General features: G+C 37.9%; 1 protein-coding gene across 1 annotated transcript; it reads right to left on the minus strand.

Annotated features, from left to right (window-relative positions):
* Positions 1 to 1,847: 1,847 nt before the first annotated feature.
* Positions 1,848 to 14,318, minus strand: LOC120290940. The gene is made up of 13 exons (XM_039307828.1): positions 14,291 to 14,318; positions 13,688 to 13,795; positions 12,274 to 12,364; positions 10,674 to 10,720; positions 10,165 to 10,222; positions 9,389 to 9,496; positions 8,986 to 9,108; positions 7,336 to 7,447; positions 6,977 to 7,038; positions 4,218 to 4,325; positions 3,895 to 4,010; positions 2,942 to 3,161; positions 1,848 to 2,129 (listed from the first exon to the last, which is right to left on the minus strand). Exons 4-13 carry the CDS (start codon positions 10,716 to 10,718, stop codon positions 2,080 to 2,082), a joined length of 1,002 nt encoding a protein of 333 aa, XP_039163762.1. The 5' UTR covers positions 10,719 to 10,720; positions 12,274 to 12,364; positions 13,688 to 13,795; positions 14,291 to 14,318; the 3' UTR covers positions 1,848 to 2,079.
* Between the last annotated feature and the right edge of the window lie 2,794 nt (positions 14,319 to 17,112).

Here is a 17,112-nt window from a genome sequence, read left to right on the forward strand (position 1 = left end):
CGAGAATTATGAGTGTTTTCGATGACCATGAGTGGAGAGGAAGGTGAGTGAAGACCAGGGATGGTGGTGGAGGTCTGTCGCGAGGGGTTGGTGCGAAAGCGGAGGTCGGGAAGGTGGTGGAGGCAGTCCTTGCATGGGGGCTGTGATGGCTATCGTTGGAGGTTACGATAAGTGGTGGGTGGGGTAGCGTGGTCGCGCAATTGGACAAAGGAATGGCGAGGAATTGGATTTATTGGGGGCTAGGAAGGTCCGATGGTACTATACATTAGTACACTACCCCCGCCCCCCACGGCATGTCGCGGCCTCCCGCTACCCTATTCGGGGCAACCCCTCATCTCCTTCACCCTCTCTCGTCGGGGCTGCCAAAGCCATCGGAAGACAAGGCACCCCTGAAATAGAGGTTGCTCGACATGGGTGAGGTGACCTCAAGCCAAGGTTGCTGAGCTCGCCCGTCCCCGACCTCGGGTCGAGGTCATGGAAGCCGTGGATGAGACCATATCCGATGTCCATGGTGGCTGACAACTCCAAATCGATGTTTCCACCGAGCTAAAGTCCTTCCACATCGATCAATTTTCAAATGCTACATATCAAACTTTATCTGGCACTCAATGGACAACTCCATCAATCCCACACAACTCTTAACGAATTTGACCTTTTTGCTCTTGAAGGGAATCAATTGCATCGCCAGGGGGGTACACGACGTGGGCTTTATTTTACAAAAAGACGTTCTCGTGGATAATCATTCGATCCGGTCGCTCTTTACTTTAATCTTCACTCAGCGTTGGTCGTGTTTAAGGTTTAATTAATCCCCACTTTCGGGTTGCATCATCATGACAACCTTGGACCCCAAAAAGGCCGTTCATCTCATTTTCCCTTTTCCTAAGAGAATGTAATGACCTTTTGGAAAAAAAGAAACGAAAAGAAACTTACCACGGAATGATTATAGAAGCATAACATGGTATCTTCCAATGCGTGGGGGCCGCGGACCTACTTGCAATGGGACACTGGGAGCACAAGGTCAGTGACAAGATAACAAAATCGGTCAAGATCTTGCGTGTGCCGTTACGCTTTTTCTTGCATAATCAAATGCTTCGACTTGTCAACAACAGAGAGCAATCCCGCAATTCGTTAGGACATGCAAAATATGATACGTGTTCCATCGAATCTCTTCTTTTGCAAAAGTAAAGAGTTTTGCAATGACAAATCATAACTAAAGGTAGGTGTGGGTCCAGAGGTGCACAGGACTTGAGATGCAAAATATAAAAGGGGGGAATCAATCGAAAAGGAAGAGTGCACCTATTGGGTCTCGGGTTCATGCATTGACCGGCGATTATGGGTAATTGATTGAACGTAACAACTCGATGCAAGCACACAAATGACTCGAATTATGCCTTTGAACAGGACCCAGAGTCGACCGACTTCATAGCGCGTAACATGATCAAGTGGGACTTGCGTATGCACGAATCAATCCCCACCATTCAACCTTAAGATTCACAATGCATGAGAGATCTCACAGCTGGAATGCTACACAGATGCAGCATTGCCTTCCCGTCAAACGTGCTCGTTTTGTAAGATCCACTACTCTCTGTCAACATCAACTACCCTACATCAATGCGCTAGAAGCTGATTGCTTTATTCAGATTGATCTGCTCTCAACTTCTTCTCCTATGTGATTTGATCTAATGATTGAATTGCATCAACCAGGCTTGTGTCGAACCCTCTCACTTTTCTCATGCAAAGAGAGATTCATGTCTATGTTTATAAATAAGTCTGTCATATATACCAACTTCATAATTTCTAAGCCGCCTTATGGATGTCAATGCTATACATTTGGAGCCACAAGCATGTTTGATGTCCGAAAATAGAGCAGTATGGCCAGCAATGGATTTGACATTATATTTACCGAATATGAACAATTCGCGCCATTTGCCCAAAAAGAACAATTTGAGCATTGGCAGTATAGGAGACAGGAATGAACAATTTAATGAAGGTTACAATTGATTCTCAAAACTGATTCTAACCTCATGTATGGGGCTACTTACACCGACACCTAACAAAAAAAAAATCCAAGTAGCGATTCTATGAAACTGAAACGCTTCCATCGGGCTGCTGTACGCTCAGTGGTTTTCCTACAAACAAAAGAATATCATTCAATTCAACACAGGTAAGATGCACCAGACTATGTACAATGAAAGGATATAAACACGTAACAATATTGTGAACTTCTGAGCATGGATTTTTCCACAACAATGGTAATGGACCTGATCCTAAACAAGCTTGTAGTGTTTTTCACAGGCAAGTGCATGTGAGTGTGCAGGTGCATGCATATGTCTGGGTATATCTATGCATATCAGGAACACAGGCAAGGTTTTCAAGCCTTCAAAAGCAAGCACTGAATAGCACCCTTGAGAAGATATGCATATATTCCATTTCTATCTCGCTGAATTGTTGTTACATTTGGACCTCTCAAGACTGCACACAAATGCAAGCTATTGTTCTCTCTCCAACACCTTGAAAAGTACAATGTGGCACAGCGTGTAAGACGTGACATAGTCCAATGAGTGAGATTATCATTTAAATAGGAAACAAATCTATTCTGACAATCGATAGTAAAAAGTTAAATACGCACGAGATTCATATCTTCTAATGCTCCAGCAATATGTTTAGGGGGACTTTAGCTCCCCACCTTATGGTTCTGCCCAAGCCAGAAGCTGGGTTATCAGCCCAGCGTCTGGCTTATGATTTATGGATTTCCACTAAAAAGGTTGTAATGAATTGGGAAAAAAAAAAAGCAAGATCATAATTAAATTGCAAGGAATTGAGGTGTCCACTGTCCCATAAGAAAATTAGTTATGATAAGAGCTATATTCAATCATATATAGGAGGCAAACACCAAAGGACAAACAAAAACATATTCATAGTATGACTTGTACAAGTTTACCTGAGTCACCAGCAAAAGAATAACCATTGGGAAAAGTTCTGCCTTTCATTAACTGAATTGGAGCATCCTGAGGCCTCAAAGCAGCATCAGCAGATAGATAATTTGATACTCTTGACGGTGGCAAAGATACTGCAGAGATATCTGAATGTAATGATGAACTTTTCGGGAGAACTGGGTCAGGTTCTTGCAGTAAAGGCGGTGGCTGTGCATCTCTCAGTTCCTGAGAATAGAATGAGCATAGCTACTTTCTCATAGTAATTTTTGCGAGTTAACGCCACCGCCTCACAAACAATGACATGTTAGCTATTTGAGAATGCAAAATCAGAGCAATATGGTAACATTATATCATTTAACACCGGCACCATGTGGACTGGTGAGTTTGATCTTACAATAACATACATAGTTCTTAACTAGCAAAGGCAAATGAAAAAGGGAATTGCTTTGCTAGTTAAAATTAAACATCGTCTGAACAGAACACTTAAATGGTTGGGGGATACCAAAGTCCCCACATTTCGGTGATATCAGCATTAAATAATACACTTCCTCAATACCCAGAAAGTTGAATATTGTACTTCTCACATTTTCAAAGTCAAACTAGCCAAGAGCAGAATTCATAAAGCCAGAGTGATCAACAAGGTTTTATGTCTATGTGCGGACTCAACAATTTGCATTATAAAGGATCTGCCTCATAGCATCAAGTATGCCTTTACAAATACTACAAATATCACATGACTAGTATATGCAAAACAGAGGATAACACTACAGGCTATTAACATAGCAGGGGCATTAGGAAATCAAGCATCATCATAACATTAAGCGAAACGAGCCACATGTCATCAGACACTTGCTCAGGTTCTAAGAACAAACAAGAAAATAATAATTAAACAACCTATTTCCCATGAGTAAAGAACTCTTTTGAGTTCAAGCCTGCATTCACATCTTCTTATACTCACCAAGTCATCAAGAAGTCCATCAGTTGATGTCATGTAATAAAGATGGCTGATAGCAGATCGGAGACGATTGTTTCTCTGAGAGTAATATATTTTGGTAGCCAGTGGCGAAGGAGTACCTAAAATCACCACCACCATTAGTTAGTCTTACAAAACCAAAAATATTTACAATAGGGAACTGAAACAGTATATTGCATGAAAATCCTCAAAACTCCTCTAGAGAAGCAACTTTGGCTTTATATCACATCTTACCTCATGAAATGAACAATTACAGTGTACTCCCCCCACAGAAGTTAGCAAATTACAGCACAGCCAGACTATCATACCTTGTGTCAATTGGCTATTTGTATAACTTTGCAAGGGATTCTTATAGCCGCTAGCACAACCACTCTTTGCTTCTTGTTCTGGAAATGATTCTTTTTGGAGATCCCTACCTGGCAACATGCAACGAAATGTTAATTATTAGACCATTGAATATACTGTCGAATCATGCACCCTATATCAGCTTTAGAGCTATTGCATAGTAATCCAAATGACCAAGCACATATTTTCCTCAAACATGTGATAATATTTAAAAATAAAAATAAAAATAAAAATAAAAGGACAAGGGCCTGTGTGATAAACTTTAATATTAGCAAGAAGTATTTCGTTGCTTTCTCGTCAGAATTTACAATATTATTCAAATTTCGGAAAAATATGAAAAAGATATGTGAATCTACATATCATTTGAGTGTTGTGAAAGTTTCAAGAGTTTCCGATTTCAAAAAAGTCAGAGTGTGTGAACAGCAAGATTTAACTTAGGTCAAAAGTAAAAGGCAAAAGTCAATCCAAATAGGCGTTATCAAAATGACAAAGATTAAGCCTTCAAATTGCAATTGCTTTCCTGCTATATGTGGTTGGTCGCGTGGATCGTCTTTAAGAAATCACTCGATCTTGTAGCATGTCCTCAAAAGATTCACGCACTTTCGATACTGAAAATTCTAAATTTCTCAGATTTCTTACCTATCCTCTCACCAGTTTTAATGGAACATAACATACTCGAATAAGTAATCCAACTTTATTTGGAAGGCTTTCATTTTCTACTCATGTATACTTCACTAAAAGTGGAAGGCAAATCATTTCGCTCTCTCATCCAATTATGTATAAATTGAGGAACTCGGGTTCCATATTAAATGCTGCAAAAGGTTTTGCCGATTAAAAATGCAAAAGATCCTTTCAAAATCCATTAATTATTTTGCAGGAGTCTTTTGCATTACTTCATGCAAGCAAAGTCAACATCATGCACCTCCCAGTATTTGGCCCTTTAACGCCACATCAACTTCCAAGTATTCCTCCATTTCCATCCATCCCCCTTATCCAAACCCGAAGTAAAGCCTCCCTCTCTCTTCTCTCTTTCATCTTTTTGGCCAGTTATATATTACTCCCTTTCTAGAATTTTTGTGATCTAAAGACTGTAACCGTACAAAAAAAGTGAGCCACGGAACAATGATGCATGTGCTTGGTTTGAAGTCCCATTTCTAAAGAAGAGAACTAGGCTGCCACGATGGCCTTATTACAAAGTGGATAGGGCAGTCAATACTAGACTGGTATATGCTACATAACCTTCGGTAGTTCATTACTTCCTGTCATACTCATTTATTACACACTCTAATTCATCTAACATGTCAGATGACTTCCTTCCACATTTGCAGTCTTATGATTGTTATTTACTTGACCTTCACATCTTTCACCCTACAAGCGCTCCAAGAAGAAGCATACTCAGAAATTAATGCAACATTTTTACCCATGCCATAATTTAGCTACAGCAATGTTATTTAGAGTTTTCAATTTCTAAGCTCAAAGGCCTTAATTTGAAATCAACCCCGAAAGTTCACTTATTGGTAAAGGAATGGACTTATATGCGTGATTTAGTTGCACAATTGCAATTCCCCGTGACATCAACCGCAAATGGTTTCGTGATTGGTCCACCAACTCAGGTTTCGACTTGTCTTGCACAATCAACAAGATAGATGGGTTATTTCACCCACCTAAAGTTTATCCATTTTTGTTTTGTAAACTTTATAGCTTCTTTTGGCATGTTTCACATGATGACTCATTGCAGATCATAGACCTGCTCTTGAGGAACACTAGGAAGTTTAAGGTATTAGCATCAATTTGGTTTTTATTACTGGTCTATTGGACGATGAAGCTTTGTTGTTATTAGGTAACTTATTGATTTTTTTGACATTCCGCTAACAGAAGTTTCAGGCGGACAAGGAATTATGATATTTCAGTGATATTTTCTTTTTTGAATTTTCTGCTTTGAATAATTTATCACAATTTTTATGCTTGTTGGCAACATTTAACTCTAGTAAAATCTATCTGCATTTTGCATATGAAAAACAAAATATAAGAGTAAATTAGAGAATGGTTTTCCTTCCCAAGGAGATTAAAATATGAAAAGGCCAAGTCATAGATCTAGTACACTCTCTGGTTAGAAATCATCCACAACCCCTATTTATTAGTAAAAACCACTTCAAAGAACAGGACCCAAATGTTACAAGAATCTCCCCGGCTTCACATAACAGAACTTGAATATTATTGTCAAAGTAAATGACGTATATCTGACAAATGTGAGGAACAAAAAGCTGTCACATAAACCAAACACAGCCTATCACATACATAAGATCAAAAGATCATAGAAAAGAAAAAGAAGGCATAAGAAGTTGAATTATGGACCCAAATAACACTCAGTTTTGTGATGAGATGTAATCATATCCAATAAATAATAGAAAATTAAAGGCAGTCAAGATTAGATAGAGCTCGGCAGAGTGATGCAGGCTAAAACAATTAATAGGTAGATGCTTTTCTTCTAGTTTCTAAAGCTAAAGAACTCGTTTTTGAACTCCTCATCTATTTTCCATGGTAGAAAAGCAGTCAATTAATCAAGCATTCAAACACTAGAAGATAATGAAATTTCACCACTGTCAAGGAAAGAATCATTTCTTGGCAGAAGATGGTCAATCAAAAGTTATGCATGCCAGATGTCAGGAAACAAATTCCTAAATTCAAGACTAGCTAGCAAATTCAAGCTATGAACATGTACTTCTAGTGATACCAGAATCTGTTTCTTGATCATCTGTTTCTGACATATTCTCCCCTGCTATCCTACAAGAACAAAATATAATTCAGATATTACGACAAAGAAACAGAAGGATGAGACACTGACAAGCATGTCAAACATTCTACAAATAAGTATACATTTTACTCATTTAAACTCTTATTCATGTAGTACATATTGAGAAAGACATGTTTCATCTGCCTACACCTTCACTACACAACACGAGCACCAGATGACCTTTACTGAAATGAAGATTGCACAAATTGTTTTGTTGGCCGGTGAATACTGCTTAGATTAACAAGTTAACATGTGAATGAAGAGATGAAACAAGAATGGAATCATACAATCTAGAACGTTTCACAGGAGGATGCATTTGACTTGCTGACTCATCAGCATTTTTAGGGATAACTCCTGGATCATCTTTACTTCTTGAAACAAGTTGACTAGCTGAATTTCCTGAAGTAAATAAACTCACATTAACAATTCAGTCTGTAAAAGTTCATATATTGATAATGCATCATGAACAAATAAATAGACAATTTTAATGAATTTTAAGTCCCCATATCAAGAGGAGACACAGCAGTTACAAAAGGATCCATGCAGACAGGCCGTGCGATGACCCTTACAGCATTTTTTGACACATAAACAACTAGATAAATAAACCCTAGAGAAACATAGAAAGTGATGTTTCCAAAGTGTTCTATAAAGTTTCTCTCTTTCAATCAATGCAATAGGAAGGCACTCAAATTCTTTGATAGCATAGTTGGCAAGAGAATTATTTCAACCCAGGTTTAAGTCACCTGTAACTCATTTCCTATCCCACCCCCTCTTATTCCAATCCATGTCACCGAGAATCTTCACCTATTGTTTGACCATTCTAGTGCAGCTTGTGGATAATTATATTAATGGAACCAGATTCATATTTGAGTTCTTGCTTTAATGTGCTTCCATTTATAGTGAATATATTCACTACCCTCTGAGGAACAAGAGATTATCCAACGGTATGATGTGTGAACAAACACCTAAGGAAATGCAATGTTAATCTATCTGATACTAAAAGTCCATGTAGATTACGCTGAGAATTTTATGTAGGTGCATCACACTTTAGGCCAATCAACATGCAACTCTTAGATTTAGCTTAAAGGATGATGTGTGTGGAAAATTTATTAAGGAAACAATTAACAAGAAGATAGAGAGACAGTTCCAAAAAGATTTAGCTTCAAGACCATTGTCCTCAAGGGTCATGCTCCTATGACCATGATTCCTAAGATTGAGTTCATTTGAGTTTCTGATACTGAGAACATACTGTTGAACAAAGGTCCTATGAAATTAAGGTTTAGATTAGTGATTTGTTTAGTCCCCAGGTATTCAATTCTAGAAGTTTTGTTCTGTAAAGATGGATGCAGGAGGTATTTTTTGGTGGCATTTGGCTACTTCACTTAAATTCACCATGAAGATTTCTAATTCCTTCTATTAGTCCTTGGCAAAGTTTAAAGCACAAGTTGAGGGCCACAACTTCATTCTAAAGGAAGTACTCCCATTGAAAGAAAGTTATGATCTTGTCATTTTTTGAATTGATTTAGACATGATTTACCATATGTATCTCATATTTAATCTAATATATAATATCCTATGATGAAATGGTGATTTTTTTCGCATAAATATCAAGCAATTCAAGTTCAAGCCCAAGCTCCTTTTTTACTGGGCAAAATCAAGCTCAGTCAAGTCAAGTTGAGACAATCTTGAAAACATTGGAAAACATTTCAAGTTGAGTTGAGCAGGATAAAGTGATACTTGATCCATCTCAAGTTGATCTTCAAGAAGCCAATGAGTCAAGTAGAGTTAGAAAATGCACTTGAATTGCCTTAATGCAGCTCACTTATACCCCATAATTAAATATATTAGCTGAATAAAACCAAACTTTGGTTAAGATGCAGTTAGTCAAAGATGAGCATGTACATGATCAAGAACTACTAGGAACAACAGTAAACTACCTTTGACCTCCAAACATAAAGAAGGTGATTGCTGGTTTCCATTATAACGGAACTGTGATTCAACAGTGATGGTATTCTTCACAAATTCATAATTTCCTTGCTCTCCAACAGTGAGTCCCTGCTCTAATAGCAGATAAGGATGCAAATGAAAATTGTCACCCTCAGGAAAGTTGGATGATTAACCATCATTATCGTCATGATAAAATTAGATTCATCATTGTAATCTTAACAAAACCAAGAGCATCAAGGCGAAATAAAAGCCAAGGATCGTCTAATACTAATTACTAGTCATTTCATTTCCATTATAGAGAAGCGAATTTCTAACAAAGAACAGATTTACTCTAAGCTTTAAGCATAGAAGTATGCACGCAGAGAGAGGGAGAGAGAGAGAGAGAGAGGATACTGGGAGTGGTGGACTTTTTCTTCTCCTTCCTAGGTGGTCTTTTGCCCCTTCCAATGCCATTAGGCTCCAAAACAGCTTCTTGTGTAGAATTCAATAACCTACAGGTATCTGAAAAAACAATGGAGGAGTGAACCAAAAAGTATAACAAGACCCAACAGGTTAGGATAATCAGTAAAAGCCTCTTCTCTATAATTTAAAGACCTCCATAATTCTGAAAAATTTAAAGAAAAAACCTTGGTGTGAAGAAAAATAAACAGCTACAGCCAGCAGCTTAAGCTTATCAATTAAATGGTAGAGAGTGCACTAAGGCTATCTAGAAGTGTCAGCCCATGTATTGCATTAGCCAGTGGATCATAGAGACTTGCTAAAAGAGTAATAAGAATAAAGAGAATGGGATTCACAATTCTAAGAAATATCAAGACAAGTGATACAGCGATTTGTGATGGTTTAGAGAAAAAAATCTAATGACAAGGGAGTTGTACCACCAGAAGAGGTGAGAATTCCACAAGGAAGAAAACAAAGGTGAAGATTTTCTGATCTTCTCACCATGGCAACGGTAGAGTAAATCCAGTCCACTCAGATTAATCATCAGATAAAATTAGATAAAAGGAGAAGATGATTGAACAAGATAAAACCAGACAAGATATCCAGATTGATTAAGAGTCATAGACAGCATGGTACACCTAGAATCCTCGCCAAAAGTCTCTCTTTATATGACAGATAAGCAAAATAAATTAACAGAATCCCTCAATGCTTCACAAAAGTCAGGTTCAAACCTGCATGAGCCATATATTGACTGGCCTTGATTGGCTTCTTACATGCATTGCAACGTACCTGCAGAAAAAATATTGCCTTAAGATGAAAAGCCATATCTCGTGATCATCATCAAGCAAAAACAATCCTCATTGTTATGTTCAAAAAAACTGACAGAAAGTGGATGGAAAGCACAATCACACAATTGAGAAAGCAGCAACAAAGCAAAATTATTTAAGTAAAAACCTACTGTAAAGAAATATTAAGATAATAGATTATGAAGCCAATTCAAAACATAAACTTGAATCTGAAGGCAAATATTGTCATAATCTGCTCAATCTGAAGTCTTTGTTCTAACATATTTAACCACTGTGCCTCATATCAAACCCAAGCAAGAGGAACCAAAGGCAAAGTGCAGCTCTCCTCATCAATAAGGGTAGTTGCAGTGATGTACATAAACCCAGGAAAAAGCAAGAAATGCACAGGTAAGTCCTAATAAAGTATAAAGAAAAAATGCATTTCCGAACCTTACCAAATGCAGTTGATCAGCCATAGGTGTCAAACCATATACATGCATGTCTGCATCGACAAAGCAGAAACCACAAGGCAATCAGATTATCAAAAAGAACAAAAAATCAAAACAAAATAGCACTTAACAAGTCACAGCACTTGCACAATTAGATGCCACAGAATATGTTCTCTATATGTTTTCTTCATTTTTAAGATATATTAATCCATCGTCCAGCGTGGTGGCTTTGGGAGCTTCTTTTCAAACCTAGGTCAGGGATTGAGAGTTGGGAAGAGGGGGGAGAGAGAGAATGACGTACATACAATCTGCAATAAATAGCTGAACGAATGCAGAGAACATAAAAGTTCTAATGTGAACAGCTACATGCTAATATTTTTTCCTTCCACTTTCTCAACAGGCTTTGGCAGCAAGGTTGTCCATGCTCTGAAAAGCTTAGATTCTGTTCTTGTACCAGCCTTGATCCATACACTATATAACCCATGACGTGTTAACTAATGGTACATCTGGATTGTCTTTTATTTTTTACTCTTTACTTAATGTAAATCTTACAACGCACACAGATTTAACTTATTTTGACCTGAAACATCTAAAACTTTCAAAATATAAAAATGTTGACAAAATTCGCATATAAATTTTTGAAAATTGGATAATGTTTTAAGATTTGACATAAAGACAATAAGGTAACTTTTTCCTAATGCCTAATGCTAAACAAAAAAACCTCTAATGTAACTTGTGTTTAAAAAAAGAAAGAAAGAAAGAAAGAAAGAAAGAAAACATCTTTGATGCATGTATAACTCAAATAAGAGATAAAAATATGTTACAAGGACACATGGATACAAAGTCTCTTATGGCAAACCAGGTGATCCAAGACAATGTATGCATAATTCCTGCAAGAGGCAAGAAAGAAGACTTTGCTAGATACTATATATTACAACTTTAAAAAGTTAGAAAGTGATTATCTAATAACTCCATATTCTTATATAGCAGTTATGAGCATCCAACATATAATGACTTAATATCCATACCAAACTCTTTCTCCTGATTAAGCTGCTTGTTGCTTGAACATATTTGCCAAGATCAAGAAGAAAAAAACATAAAGATGAAGAGACTCGGCCATTCCATGGGTCAAGTTGAGATACTTCTGGTCAAGAAATCACTTTTTTCTTAATGTCTTCCAATTTTACCCCATAAAATCAATCTCGCACGCTGTTGGATGGTACTCAGGTTCCTTACATTTTCATCACCGTGATTCTATTGTGGAAGCCATATCCACGCTACCTATCATTGTTCTGCAGTAATCTCCGTTTAAAAGGTAACCCAAAAATCAAACGAAAAAGAAGAAAGCCGCAATTCATATAGTATTCCCAACTGAGTAGGTCAACCAAAAATTGAAAAAAAAAAGAAGAAAACGATAACTTTGTTTCTGACGAAAAGAAATATCAACTATTGAACACGCAACATACACCACCTGATGGCATAAGTTTATATAAGAATGATCTTCCTAATTAGCCCACTGCCACTCCACTACCCCATTATTGCAACGAAAATAATAGCCAACAATGCAAACGTTCCATTGCAGCAGTGTGTATACTAGAAGAATTACCTTCCTCATCAAGCAAATTTGCTTCATCAGCCTCACGAAAATTCCTTAAAAATGTGCTGAGCCAATAATTTCTGATGGCTAACTTCCTCTTCTGAAGTTGGGCAAAGAATTCACAAACAGTCAACAACTAAAGAAAAGGCACCAATATCAGACTGTATGAAAAACAAAGTAGCACCAAATGGGGTCTAGAGCTACAGGTCAATTTTCTTGAGATACGATAGCAGAAATGAAAAATAAAATAGTTTGAGAACAAAGCACCAGTGAACGTTCTCATTTCAGCCTAGGAGGCACCAGTTGAACATTTAACCATTGAAAACTTGCAAAAGAACGGTGAAAACATGCTAAACATATGTTGTTTGTCCAAAGTAGCTAAAGAGACGATTGAGTTGATCATCTATTACTCCATTGCCAATGGTCTAGGTGCTTGTGGTCCATGAGGGCAATTCTGGGTATACAGCAGAAAATTGCAAAGACAGTTGAAGAAGAGTTAAAAGTGTGCACCGCTATACAAGTGTGCAAAAAGAAAGAGGAAGTTGATTAATATAATTCCTCTAGCTTCGATTTATTTGGAGAGAACCGAACAAGAGGGTTTTTATGGCAAGGGAAGTCGCTTGTGTTCCATAAGGAATTCGTGGTTTTAGTAGTTATCTACAGTAAAATTGTATTCATTTCACCAACAGTCAGGTCTTGAAATAAATGACATATCAGATTAAGTGGACTCAATCTCTCATGGATAACACTTTATATGGGGAAGCACACCTTGACGCCATTTGAATGGAAGCTTTTTGTTCTTCCTAATAGATAATAGAACAATTTGACAAGTGAACAACTGATTATTTACTTGTAATTACAAGCAGCATTTCAACAAAACTTCTAAGTGATGCTAACATCTATCAGCAAGCCATAATATATACATTCCTACTTGGACAAAATGCTCTGTACATATAGTGCTCCCATTTACACATTTGTCAAGTTGCTTGTAATTATTTCCCGCTCATGACTATTATGACAAAATAGCATGAAACCATGCCTACGGAGATACACGGCAATTCTATTCCCACGTATCAATCAAACTCATTATGAAACAGTGCAGTACAAATTGCATATTCATTTCAGAGAAGTCTGTTAGTCTGGATAGACACAGTTGTAATAGCGGACCTCTAAGCCGACAAAAGGAAAGGAATTTCAGCCCCATGCAATTGATCAAACTTCAACGCAGGCCTATATACTGTCATTCATACATCAAAAAGTTAATTGACATAATCCCTCCAGATCTTTTTGCCCCAGGCCAATCAGAATAACCATTCAAAAGCATACATGATGACTGACAGCTTAATGAAACTGCTTGTTAGTGCCATGGAATTATCAAACGGTGCTCAGGGCAGGGGCCATGCTCTATGCAGCCAATATGTACCTGCTGTAATGGAGAAACCGCCTCCCGCAAGAACACGAGCCAAAACGGCCATTTTCCCACTCCCAACTGGGCAAACCATTGAGACTGAAGGGACGGTCTAACATATATCTGCACATCGAAATTAATAGTTCAGTTCATTTCACTAATCTACACATTCAAGACGCTGTATATGCAAACCACCTTGAAATGTATGAATGAGAAATCCACAATGCTTATGGCATAAAGCTGCGTTCATTGCGCTAAAACCAATTTAAATTATGGAAGTCTCATCCAATAACAACGACATGAATGCGTTGACCCGTGATTAGGCCGAAAAACACGACCACCATCATTTATCCGGTGAGAAATTACGAAACTTGACATCTAAAAAGCCTGCGATTCGGAAAATCAAAGCACGCGGCAGCACAGAATGCACATATTAAACAAAACAACTAGTTCCAACAGACAAGCATGCAACTTTTTTATCACACCATTCCTCCCGAGAATCATCACGGCCGAAACAAACGAACATTTTCCACAATTCAACCCAAAAATCATATCCACCGCGCCAGAGACGCCCATCCACCCAACCGAATCAGCTCCACGGAACAGAACAGAAAATACCTCAATCCGCACGAACTCCAGCTCCCACCGACCGCATCAAAACCGCGACCCCGCGAAGCGGAACGAGACGACGCCAATCGAACACCAAACCAGCCAAGTGCAAAGAACCGATAACCGAAGCAATGTGCGTCGGAACGAGGCCGGGGGAAAGCGTCGCCAGCGACGGAACCCTAGGGGAAGAGAGGGGAACGGGAATCGCTGCCGCCGCCGCCGCCGCGTCACGGCATCCCGACTCGTCTCCGGTGCGGCGGAGGATCGCGGGTCGCTCTCTCTCTCTCTACGAGAGAGGGAGGGAGATGAAGAGAGAGAAAGAGAGAGAGATTGCGAAGGTTTTGTTCAGGGAGGGATGAATGTCGCTGGCGTTTATATTGTTTTGCGCGTTAGCTCGTTTCGTGATCCTCGCCGCACCGTACCGAATCTCTGAAACTTTGATATTTGGGCTCAAAAAAAAAAAGGAGATCTTGTTGTCCTTTTTTTTTCTTTTTTCTTTTCCTTTTTGAATTTTATGAAGCTTCTTTTTAATTATTTCAAAAGAAATTATTAAAAAAATTCAACAGGGCTTTATGGTAGTAAAATCACTTGGTGGCTTGTTTAAATCACTTTAAAAATATTAAAGTAATTAATGATTTAGTTTGCTTTCTTAGTAGATAATTCAATTCACAAGAAAAGTGTTGATCTACGTGTCGCGCGCATGGTCGTAGGTTAATTATGATGGGAGAGAAAGGAGTCTTGTTTTGAAAGGAATCGGGTGATCATTGATGGACACAGTATGTAGTTGCTTAACACGTGTTAATTGGATGGTTGCATGATGAAAAGATGGCAATTGACGGCTTTGAATTCATATGTTTTGATGTAAGGGTAATAGTGGAATATCCAAAGAGCAAGACAAACACAGGTTTTGTGAAAATATTGGTGTCATTATTACATATAATAGGATGATTAGATACTGAATGTGTAAATAAGGTTAAACTAAAGTCCTAAAGTCTTTAAAAAATGAGCCTTCGTAAATATCGAACTCATACATTTTGACTTTTTTAATGAAGAAACTAGAACCTATTTTAAAAAAAAATAGTGACATATAAAATCGTTTGTGATTTTTTAAGATTAAATATCTTTTTTTTTTCATTTTCAAGATTTGAGGGAAAAGTAGTAGGTGGATAATCAAGCACCTTTCTGCTTGTCAAAGCAAATATTTTATCATTACATGCATTTCTATATGAATTTGAAAGTAAGAGAGAAGTTGAGATATACATTGAAAGCGCAAGAGTTTCAGTATCTACATGGATAAAAAAAAAACACAAAAATAGGGAATGTTAAAATCGAACTGAATTCAAGGCATGCGGGCCTAGTCTTAATGTGCATTCTAAGTCAAGGTTCCCTCTTTTTTAGCACATATCACCAATTCGTAATATTTTTGCAACGTCAGAATAATTGCATCGAGAGATTTTCAATGAGCTCAATATTATTAGGTGAATTTTGAGATATCATCATCTTGAAATTTCAACTAATGTTGAGGACTAAAGCTTGGGTCTATGTATCAAACATTGTTTCAAATCACTCATCTTTTACAAAATCATTATTAGGGGTGAGCATGGTTTAAGTTGGGCTGGTCCGCTCCCTAACCCTAAGACCAACCCGCACAGTGCTAGTCCTCAATTTTTGAGACCGAGGACCAATCCTATTGAGTTTGAGACCAAGGACCGGACCAACCCAATGGATTCAGTTTGATTCCAGGGTCAACCCGAGATGAATCGATAAATTTTTATTTCATTTTTTTACTCCTTAAAAAAGTGATTGATTCTCGAATTAACCCATTAGGTTCGATCCAATTTCAAGGTCAATCCAAGACCAATCAATAATTTTTTATTTCATTTTTTGTACTCCTTAAAAAAGTTATTGAAGACATGAGTTTGGTTTGGTTTCAGAGTTAACCCATGACCAATCAATAATTTTTTATTTCATTTTTTGCACTCCTTAAAAGGGCAACCGAAGATGATATCGAACCAATGAGTTCGATGATAAGCTAGGTCAACTAAGAAAGGCAAATGGTGAGGGTCAAGTGGGATAAGCATTGAACAGAATGAACATCAAATGTCAAGCGAGGAAGCAACAAGCCAAGCGAGCGGCACGAGGGACCCAAAGCAAGCGAGGCGAGTGTCAAGTGGTGAGCGGAAAAGTTGTTTTTTTCAATTTTGACAAATTAAATACTAAGAGGACAAATAAGACGAAAAAAAACGAATACTAGAGAATAATGCCATAAGGAGCTGTTTATGCCTTTTTGGATGCCATGAGAACTCCTCAAAAACATTTTCCTCATTGGTAAATTATGACTATTGACATTATAAAAGACATTAAAAATCTAAATTATTAAATAAAAATATAAAATTACTTGATCTCCTCACTAATAGCTATTTAATATTGTTGACGCCGTTTATTTTAAGATTTTCTTTATATAAAAAAATATAAGTAATATATTATATATATAGTCGGGTTAGATCGACCCAAAACTCTGGGATCGAGGACCAACTTGCAGACTTCGATCTAGGAATTCCCAGAACAAGAACCGACCCAATCTCCTTTGGAGCACCCCGACCGGGCAAAGTTGGGCGGTCAGGAAGGTCGGGTCCCGTGGTTAACCCTAGGCTGATGCTCACCCCTACTCTCTATTGACCACGATAATGCTATTGAGTCATTCTCAATATTGTCGTAGCTCCCTCCGTCAGTCTGTGGACGAGAGTTGGGCAGGTGTATGAAATCCACCGGTTTATTACCTTCAATGAGGGGAAACAGACGAGCAGCAAATTCCTAACGAGAACCAGAAG

The sequence above is a fragment of the Eucalyptus grandis genome, chromosome 2 (assembly GCF_016545825.1).
Source record: "Eucalyptus grandis isolate ANBG69807.140 chromosome 2, ASM1654582v1, whole genome shotgun sequence".
Classification (NCBI taxonomy): Eukaryota; Viridiplantae; Streptophyta; class Magnoliopsida; order Myrtales; family Myrtaceae; genus Eucalyptus; species Eucalyptus grandis.